General features: G+C 34.6%; 1 protein-coding gene across 1 annotated transcript; it reads right to left on the reverse strand.

Annotated features, from left to right (window-relative positions):
- Positions 1–858: 858 nt before the first annotated feature.
- Positions 859–10200, reverse strand: LOC145131752 (uncharacterized). Its single transcript, XM_079066406.1, has 3 exons — positions 9808–10200; positions 1733–2205; positions 859–1663 (listed from the first exon to the last, which is right to left on the reverse strand). The coding sequence occupies exons 1-3, from the start codon at positions 10198–10200 to the stop codon at positions 859–861; spliced, it is 1671 nt and encodes a 556-aa protein (XP_078922532.1).
- Positions 10201–10759: the final 559 nt, after the last annotated feature.

A 10759-nucleotide genomic window follows, 5' to 3' on the forward strand; every position in this document is an offset into this window, starting at 1 on the left:
CCCTAGTGGGTTAAGTCACATAAGAAATATTGCCTCTAATACCCCTGATGGGTTTAGTAGAATAAAAAATAATGACAGAAATACCCCTAGTTCTTTAACTAATGAAAATGAGAGTAATAGACCTTAGGGGACTGTATGTAATTTAACATCTTTGGTTGACTAAAATGCCCCTACTTTAATAATTACTTGAAACAACATACACCTATTGGATTAACTGATTCAAATGACTAAATTACCCCTAAACTAACATTCACATGCCCTCCTGAAAAAAATTTAATAACCAAATTACCCCGTACACACAAATATAAATAAGACCATACTAACATTTACTTGCCCTCTTTAACTAATTAAAATGAGACTAATACACTTAGGGGGATTGTATGTAATTTAACTTCATTGATTGACTAAAATACCCCTACTTTAATAATTACTTGAAACAACATACACATATTGGATTAGCTCATTCAAATGACTATATTACCCCTAAACTAACATTCACATGCCCTCTTTAACTAATTAAAATGATACTAATATACCTAGGGGGATTGTATGTAATTTAACTTCTTTGATTGACTAAAATACCCCTACTTTAATAATTACTTGAAATAACATACACATATTGGATTAACTGATTCAAATGACTAAATTACCCCTAAACTAACATTCACATGCCCTCCTGAAAAAAAAAATTAATGACTAAATTACCTCGTACACACTAATATAAATAAGACCATACATAATATAAATACAAAAGCGCATCCAAATATCAAATGTTAAGATTGTTATAACATACATCAACATAGAAAACATACATTCCCTTGTTCAATCCACATAACAGACACACAATTAGAACTGTCATTAATCTAACTCCATTGGCGATCCAACACTACTACCTTCACTTTCAACTCTTTTAGCAAGCTTTAGTTTAAGAATTCTCTCTGAATTTTTCCTCTTGTCTGGTTGACCCGTAGTATTCACTTGCCTAACAACTTGGTTAACCCTGCCCAGTTCCTCAGCTTCATTAACCCTCACCACTTGCTCAGATTCGTTTACCCTCACCACTTGCTCAGATTCGTTTACCCTCATAACTTCATCAGTTTCTGGCTCAACTGCATCACCCATAACATCATCTTCTCCACCCCATTGCATATTCGATGATTCTTGTGTTTGCATGATCTTTTGTTTCTTTGTGACATTAGTTTTAGTAGGCCTTGGCACTTGAGTGCAAGTGGTCTTGTTGTGCCCTTTCTCTTTGAATATGCCACAAGAAACCTTTTTCCATTCCTTTGAAACAGTTTGTTTTCCAGACCTTTCAGAAGCATCCCTTATTCTTTTGATTGTTGTCCTACCTGGCATTCTTCTTTTTAAAGGAGGCAATGGAGGTGTAAAGTCTGTTGAAGGCCACATGTTCATCCCATTCATGCCACTAATAGACTTTTTGTTGGTATTGTGGAAGAAGGTGGCCAGGTACAATGGGTCGATATATGGCCTATCAGGTGTTACGTTTAAAAACGCTATTGTAGCTACTAAATGAACACAACCATACCCATTTAGTTGCCATAACCTACAACTGCATTCCTTTTTTGTGACATCGACAATGTACGATTGATCCATTTTCCTTCTTTCAAACTTCATACCCCCACAAGACACAACCTGACAATGCCTACATAAAGTAATGCAAATTATTATGTTGACAGAGGTAAGGTATGTATGAAAAAAATAGTGTGCATACCTTTGCTCATTTTGGAGAATATTCAATCTTGTTCTGATGTTTGGACAAACAGAATAATGATTCCATCCTTGACCTTTGAGTTTCATAGTGACCATTCTTTGCATCACATATATACGAATGTCCTCTAACATGCTGATAATAGGTTCCTTCCTAGCATCCAAAATGACACTATTAAAGTTCTCTGAAAATCCATTCTCCACAGATTCACATGATGAATGGTGAACTATAAAAAAAGCTAGAGACCAAGTCTTTGGATCTCTATCCATAAGATGCTTAACGAGTTCAGGATTCAACTTTTCAATATCTTTCATGGCTGTGTTAAAATGTGCTTCAGTTGTTGCCTTTCTTGCTCTCCTAAACAAATTTTCAAACTTGGCTCCAGTATACCTCTTTCTAAAATTAGCATATATATGTATTGCACACTGCCTATGTTCTGCTGCTGGGAATACTTCTTTGACTGCCTCAACCAAACCCTGTATATGTACCAGTAATAGGTGAAGTTAGAAATGTAAATATTTATTATACTATATTAAATATTTTACAAACATAACTTGTGTTGATCAGAAATTAAAACCAAACCTCTTCTTTCATTCCAACACTGCAAATCTTCTGCAAGATTTGTTGGATTAATGTCTAAGTCCATAACTATATTTGGTATGTAGTTGACCCGACCCGGCATGGTCCATTTGGGTTGCACTTCACCGGCACAATTTATATGGATAGTCTTTTGAGAAATAGTATATTCATGATTTATATTAATATATTATAAGTTCTAATATATTAATATGGAATCATATTATTTAATTAGTATTGATCAAGAATTAATTAAGTGATCAAAAAGAACTAATTAAATATGGACTCTTATATATATGGAATGGGCCAAGTTCATTTAGGTTGGGCTAAGCTTTCATGGATGGTCCATGGAGCTTTTAACCCATGGATCCTATGTAAATGAAAGGTCATGGGTATTAGGGTTTACATGGATGTAACCCTAATCCTCCATAATATATAAATGGGTCCTTGGCTCACAAAATTAGCACAAGTGTGTGAAAATAAGAGTGAGCCGATTTTAGTGTGCATACATATTCTCTCAAGTTCTTCCAAGGTGTTTTGGTGATTTGTGATTCCATTTGAGGCTTCCACACTATTGGGGCTAAGCTTTTAAAGCTTGAAGACATCAAGCTACATCAAAAGGTATGTCATCTAACTAGAACTTTGTAGTATAGGTGCTTCATAATATGCTAGTTAGGATGAAACCTTGGAATAGTTAATATTTGCATGTATAATAGAGAAAACATAGATCCAAGGTTTATAGGGTTGCATGTACACCATAGGAGTGTTAGAATGCTCAAAACTCAACAGTGGTATCAGAGCCATGGGTTGTTTTCTGTTATATTGATGCAAATGTTTTATTTTCAAAGTTGGAAAAAAAAAGAAAAAAAAACATGACGTTTGTCAAATTTTAAGATAATTACTTGTTTTTGTGAAAAACTAATTATTTGTAAAATTTGAATCATTTGCTATATGAGTTGAATTAGGTCAAATTTAGTAAAAGATAAAATGATATGATTATTTTATTAGTTTTAAAAGTTTGATCTAAAGAGTTTTTTGAAACCTCCATAAGTTATGGATATAAAAAGGTTTTTAAAAAAAAATTGATTCAAAGTTTTTGATGTAGTTATAAAACTTGGTCTTAATGTTTTAAAGAATTCCATAGCTTGTTCTTAAGCTATGGAATCCAAAAGTTTTCAAGAGTTACAAAACTTGCCCTCAAGTTTTGGAATTTGGAAAAAGTTTTTTTATGATAAAAAAAAGAATTGAATTCTAAAACTCTTGGGTTCATAACTTAAACAATTAATTAAATGGTTTTAATTGTGAATTTAATAATTGGAATTATGATGTTTTATTGAATAATTCAATTAACTCTTATGGACTTTATTAATAGATAATTAAAGTGTTTAATTAAAAGAGAATTAATAATTCCATAATGACATGGTTTAAATTTAATTAAATTAAGAGTATAGTTTAATTAATAGATTAAACCACCAAGTATTTTAAATGTCTAAAATACACCCTTATACTATTATAATATTAAAAGTTTAATATATTATATGTATAAGAGCAAGTCGTCTTACCATTAGTATTCACGAAGCCGGTCTATAAAGGGGATATAAGGTTACTGCCTATAAAATGGCAGTTTAATGGGTGTCCACTCTCACCCACCGCTTCCTTGACTGGTGGAGGGTCCTTAGCCGAACAGGTAGGACAAGGACTATAATTCTCCCTTCATTAAAAGTATTAATGATAAATACTAAGTAACTAAACGTTTTATAAATTCCCAATCTTAGTTACTTAGGAAAATGTTAATAAGGTGCTAATCCATTAAATTACACTTTGCACTTTGTTTAAGCTGTTAGTGGAGCGTGTGTGGTTAACTGGCACACTAACCTGGACTTAACAAGGTAGGCAAAGGGTAACTTAATGTTTATCATAGTATCGTTGGAGCGTGTGTGGTTAACCGGCACATCGATTGAGGGGTAAATATTAAGCGTACCAAGTATATTTGCATGGTTACTTCACACCTTGTTTTGTGATCCTCGGCATCCCAGTCACAAAACCTGAAGGGCACACTCGAGATTGAAACACGCCATTGAAAAGTTCAATGAATCTCAAAAGAATCTAGGAGTTTCAAAACCAATTAAAACCTAATAATAAATTTCGTTTATCTTGGTGGAAATTGGTGAATCGTCATTCACCTACCTTCAAATATTTTATAGCTTGGATTACGGCATCCCTCTTCCAAGTTATAAAATAGTTTGTTGGGTCCTAGCCTTAATATATCATATTGGGTGTTATATTAAGGACTTAAATCAACTTTACGTGAATTTCTCTCATTGTTGATGTCTGGTTTAGACAACAATGATCTTCCCAAACCAAGCTTTCCTAATGAATATGACTTCCCGAGTTTGGCTCATGGAAGTCATACTTCTCTTCCTCCACCTCCTCCAATTATTCTCCTTAACCCACAAGTTCAAGGTCACTCAAGCCCTAATGGCAAGGAAGGTCTATGTGTGATCACATCTTAGAGATGAAGTCACATATTGACAAGCCGGGAGAGTTGGGTGTCAAAGTCTTGAGAAAGTTGGATGTTCAATCACTTTCTAAGTCACATAGTGAGTTCCTTTGGGACTACTATGAAACAGACTATGACATGAACCTTAATGATCATATCTATTTGCTTGGTGCTGCCGAATCAGCAATGATTTGGAACGATAGTACAGCAAATTTGATTAGAAGATCAACTTCCCAAAAACTTTATGGACAGTGACAATGGTGACACTGGAAATCCAGAAATAGCATTCTCTTCCCAATGGAAAGGGATTGGCCATAGTCAACCCGGTTTACCAAATGGTAAAGAGAAAGGCTAAGTCTGAGATAGTCCCATTACCAAAGGGTCCATATGTTTATTTTGCCAAAGGAAGGGGCGTTGATTGCAAAGCTGCCAAATTTACCTAAGGATGTTAAAGTCAATAAGTTTGACTCTACATCAGGTAGAGCCCATTATCTAACTCTGTTAAGTTCTATTCTGAGATCCTCATTACATGATGTGACTGGGTCACATGTTGATGTTTTAAGAATCAAAGAATACAGAGAAATCTTAAAGGAAGTATATGCTGATTCTGATCGCGAAGGTGGATTTCGATCGCATTAGAATTTTGAGCAGTTGCTTAAGAAGTTATGATATATTGCTAAGGAATAGATAACAACAACTTTCCACATGGATTGTAAGGATAAGTTTTTCCGCAAAGTTTTAAAATAAAAGAAAATTGTTTAATTTTATTTATTTGAAGTATCCTTACAATGGCATTTGTGGAAAATTGTTGCTTATATGATTCCACTGACAGCAATATTGGAAAATGGATTTGATTCTTTCATTTGTGGTAGTGTCTAAATTTACCAAATTTGGAAAGTTCCTCATCACCCAAGTTTCAATTGGACCGAAACTTGGAATCATGCAACCTGAATAGTATGATGAATGAGAACTTTCAAGCATTGGAAAATCAAGACTAATTACTTGTTCACATGGATGTGTGAGTCAAGTGAAGGACTAAAGGGATCGAGTACACATTCTTGTGCACTGGTCATGTCCACCACAAAGCTCGTTAAGACTATTTGATTTACTAAAGTTTAGTAAATATGGTTATACTTACAAGTTTAAGTATGATTCTGAAACATTGGAAAAGTCTCAATGTATGGCAGAACGAATGGGAAGAATCAAATTAGGCAGAAAGATAAAAGTTTCTCAAATCTGAAAAGATGGGAGAGTAATTTAGTATCATGTTTGTGATCATCTTAATGATTTAGAAATCATATCACAATTAGTCCTCTAAAGGTCATCTTAGTGCATTCTTATGACTAAGAAGAGGAGCCATGAATTGTTGAAATGGTTAGATCAGGAAGATGAGTCATACTTCGGTCCAAAACAATTCTTAGAGTCATACTCCAAGATTGTAACTTGAGTGACATATCTTAAAGAAAGGTTTAAAAAACTTGTCAAATGTAAGAGTAAAAGTGTCCTACTCTTGTACATTTGAAATTGGTAAGTTGTGATGTTTTGGAAAAAACAAAGACCAACTAAGGCCAATTGTGTGAAGTGTTTGTCTTGATAAAGAATCTGCACTATCTCTTGAATATTTGGCAAGATAGTCTTATATGTCAAGAGGATAGTGGGAGTCTTAAAGATCCTGAAAGGGTTTCAAGAAGTAATCAAGAATAAAACATGTATTTCATCACTAGCACAGAACTAGAGGTTTATAACCTATCGTGTTGACATTTCTGTGCCCATTCCAGTTAAGTTGGCTATATATATTTGAGTTCTACATGTTCTCAATTGTTTGCATAACTACTTGGAAGCAATGGAAGGCCCTTGTGCTGCCAGATGGAAAGAGGTTAATATTGCACAAGTTCAATCCATATGAGTTTGGATTTGTCATTATCCTTGTCTTATGACTATGGTTTTGACGATTCACATGGATAAGAACACATACACCATAAAATCTAAGGGTCATAAGGTTTCTCTCCGATTCATGAAAATGATGGTGAGGAAACACTTCCACCAAGTAGATTTGAAGCAGATGGCAAAAGGTCTAAACAATTGAGACTATGATTACGACATCCCTTTTCATAGTTCTGAAACTGTTTAGACACACATGCATGCTATCTAAGGAAAGGTGTATGATTTTGATAAAGTTTTATCAAAGCATCTCGTATCAGAAATCTGATCTTTGGTAAGAAAGTCAATAAAGTATTGATTTGTAGAAGTCCAGCTGATTTCTGAGTACATGTCAAAGCTAGTGGGAGCATAAGTGTTATGCTAATAATCATCATGTTAGTGGGAGCATGATAATTATTGTTAGTGTTGCAAGTTAGCAATGTTAATTATAGGAAACAAAAGTTTCAATTCGTGAGGCTGCAAGGATTGAAAAAGTTGTTTTGCTACAATTAAGGGAGAGGATATACTTCATTTCAGTTCTAAATGCTTAGATTGAGACCTTAATCATCCTTAGTCAAGAATATATATATGAATTTCATGTTGGATTGGTTCAACTTAAGGAAACTCTATATATTGCGTTCTCAAATTTGATTATGATTACGACATCCCTCTTCATAGTCAAATTTTGAAAAGCATGGCAAATAAAAATATTGTAGCAAAAGACTGGATCGATTGCATGTGCTATAATATTTGTCATTTCTAAATTTTTCCAAATGCCCAGAGGCATTAAGAAGGGAAAAGGTTTAGAATTGGATATGACTAAAATGATTAAGCAATTGTCGAGGACAATCTGAGGTTTACCAAAGATTGGTTGCTTAGGGACAGTTGGAAGTACAGTGCTAATTTTGGAAGGACCATATTGACATATTCTGAAAAGAGGCATCTCTTATTCAGAAGTGATAGTCAAAATGAGAATATGGAGTTGTCTCCATAGGTGGAAGTTATATGTGTAAGATTAGAAAACTTAATGCAAGAAGCATGTCCAAAGCAATGTACTTTGAATATGAGACTTAGTTTCCATGGAGTTGATCTCCATTGGAATACCTTATAATGACTGTTGACAAGTCTTTGTGACTTTGTACATCTTCATTACAGGAGGGTCAGTGCATATAAGTTTAAAATCTAAATAGATTTCGATAAATGATAGGAATTTGAAATTCTCACATTTTTCGATAAGGATTTGGGAGTGTGAAATTAGAATCATTGAAATTATGTTCAATTGGTTTATTTCACAAAGTAAGGATCATAGACAAACATAGAGTGCATACTTGGTGTATGGCAAAGCTATTGTTTAAGAAAAAACATAGTGTACATGCTTGGAGCATGGGACAACTAGTGTTTTTAATTCAAGTATAAAGTTGATAAAACCGAAATAATGAATAATGAGTAATCAGTATGGTGATAAATAAAAGTGTTTATTTATATTCATAGGGTTTGATACCATATTTGATTCATTTATTCTTGTGTTTCACTTTGCATGTTTTGACTTCTAGAATAACTAAGTCGCTTTTCCTGAATGATTAAGTTATTCAAACCATCCACAGTCGGTCATATGTTGGAAGTAGATATGAATCAAGACTGTCATGGGTTGGTTTGTAGAGGTCCAAGTTGGTGGACAAAGTGGTGTTACAACACTCATGAGTGCTCATAAGTTCTGAGTATTAGATTCAACCCGCGCTCATTTGAATCACTTCATGGATTTTATCACGAGTGATCATGAGACGATAATATCGTATATTCTTAAAACCTAGAGATATGAGTTGTTACTATGAGTTGGTTATACATTGATTGCACGAAAACGCATTGGTAACTCGATGTTATAAAACGTGCCTTTGTGTATGATTCAACAAGTAGTAGAACAACCCATATGAGTCGAAGTTTATTCATTCCTTTTACCTTCGGGATAAAAGCGATATCTGTGGGCCCCTCGATGATTTAGCAATGACACATGTGAGTGCTTGGCCAAGCCAGGACTGATTTGATTTGTTCAATCAGTCAGTCATCATAAATCGAAAATCGGGAAACAACAAATGGACAGAGAGAATGATTATAATCCATGTCTCAGTCCATATGATATCTAGAATGGAGGAATATATGATCCCTTATCTAATGGACAAGTCATTGACAAGGTTAGAGTTCGACAGCGGCTTTAAGAGCTACGATTGCCACTTAGGTTTTGAAGTCATACTCAATAATAGTTTTAGACTTATCCAAGTGGGAGACTGTTGGATTAATGTCTAAGTCCATAACTATATTTGGTATGTACTTGACCCGACCCGACATGGTCCATTTGGGTTGCACTTCACCGGCACAATTTATATGGATAGTCTTTTGAGAATAGTATATTTATGATTTATATTAATATATTATAAGTTCTAATATATTAATATGGAATCATATTATTTAATTAGTATTGATCAAGAATTAATTTAGAATTAATTAAGTGATCAAAAAGAACTAATTAAATATGGACTCTTATATATATGGAATGGGCCAAGTTCATTTAGGTTGGGCTAAGCTTTCATGGATGGTCCATGGAGCTTTTAAACCATGGATCCTATGTAAATGAAAGGCCATGGGTATTAGGGTTTACATGGATGTAACCCTAATCCTCCATAATATATAAAGGGGTCCTTGGCTCACAAAATTAGCACAAGTGTGTGAAAATAAGAGTGGGCCGATTTTAGTGTGCATACATATTCTCTCAAGTTCTTCCAAGGTGTTTTGGTGATTTGTGATTCCATTTGAGGCTTCCACACTATTGGGGCTAAGCTCTTAAAGCTTGAAGACATCAAGCTACATCAAAAGGTATGTCATCTAACTAGAACTTTGTAGTATAGGTGCTTCATAATATGCTAGTTAGGATGAAACCTTGGAATAGTTAATATTTGCATGTAAAATAAAGAAAACATAGATCCAAGGTTTATAGGGTTGCATGTACACCATAGGAGTGTTAGAATGCTCAAAACTCAAAAAGATTTTCAATGAACCATTTCCAATTCTCCTTGTTTTCCACACATACAACTGCCCAAGCAATTAGGAATATTCTATTGTTACCATCCCTACCAAAATCACAAAGCAACTCACCTTGGCAAAAACTTTTCAGGAAACAACCATCCAAGTTAATCATCCTTCTACACCCTCCACTACACCCCTCTTTGACTGCAGCAAAGCATATGTAAATCTTGCTGAAGTAATTCTTACCATCAGGAATTGTATCCATATAAATTTTAACAGTGGATCCAGGATTTGATCTTTTAATCTCCTCACCGTAAGACCATATTGTAGCATAATTTTCTGCAACTGTGCCTTCAACTAGACTTAATGCATACTTCTTGGCTCTCCTACACTGACTCATACTTACAACAAGGCCAAAAGTGGTTTTCACCTCCTCTCTTAGTAACCTCACACTCATCTTCTGATTATTGAAAAATTGTTGGGTAAAGTGGGTACCTATCCATCTATATGTAACAATTGATCCAAATTTGAAATTCTTTGAACAATTATGGTCACTTGAAACATCCCAAAAATCATGACCAAAATTTTCAATTTTAATTAATAAATAAACCAAAATTATCCAAGACCATCACATCAAAACATAAGTAATAGTATCTCATATCAAGACAACTGTCAAAATATCAGAGTAAATGTCCCAGGCTAAAAACATAATGGTGTGTGCACTGCAGTCATCCCGAGCTCTTCCCCTTGCTACCTGAAGTACCTGAAACCAAAACTGAAAACTGTAAACACGAAGCTTAGTGAGTCTCCCAACTACCACATACCATACACATAACACATAACATATTTTGGGCCCCGCTTCTGCTACATCGAGTCAAGCTCGGCATCGGCTTTCCCGGCATCGAGCCCCGCTTGGCATCGAACCCTATTCGGCATCGGGCCCCGCCCGACATCGAGCAGATCTTGGAATACATGTGAGCATAATAAAATAATACAGTTAAACATTGCCCCACCCG

The sequence above is a fragment of the Lactuca virosa genome, chromosome 8 (assembly GCF_052849685.1).
Source record: "Lactuca virosa cultivar CGN04683 chromosome 8, Lactuca_virosa_CGN04683_v6, whole genome shotgun sequence".
NCBI lineage: Eukaryota > Viridiplantae > Streptophyta > Magnoliopsida > Asterales > Asteraceae > Lactuca > Lactuca virosa.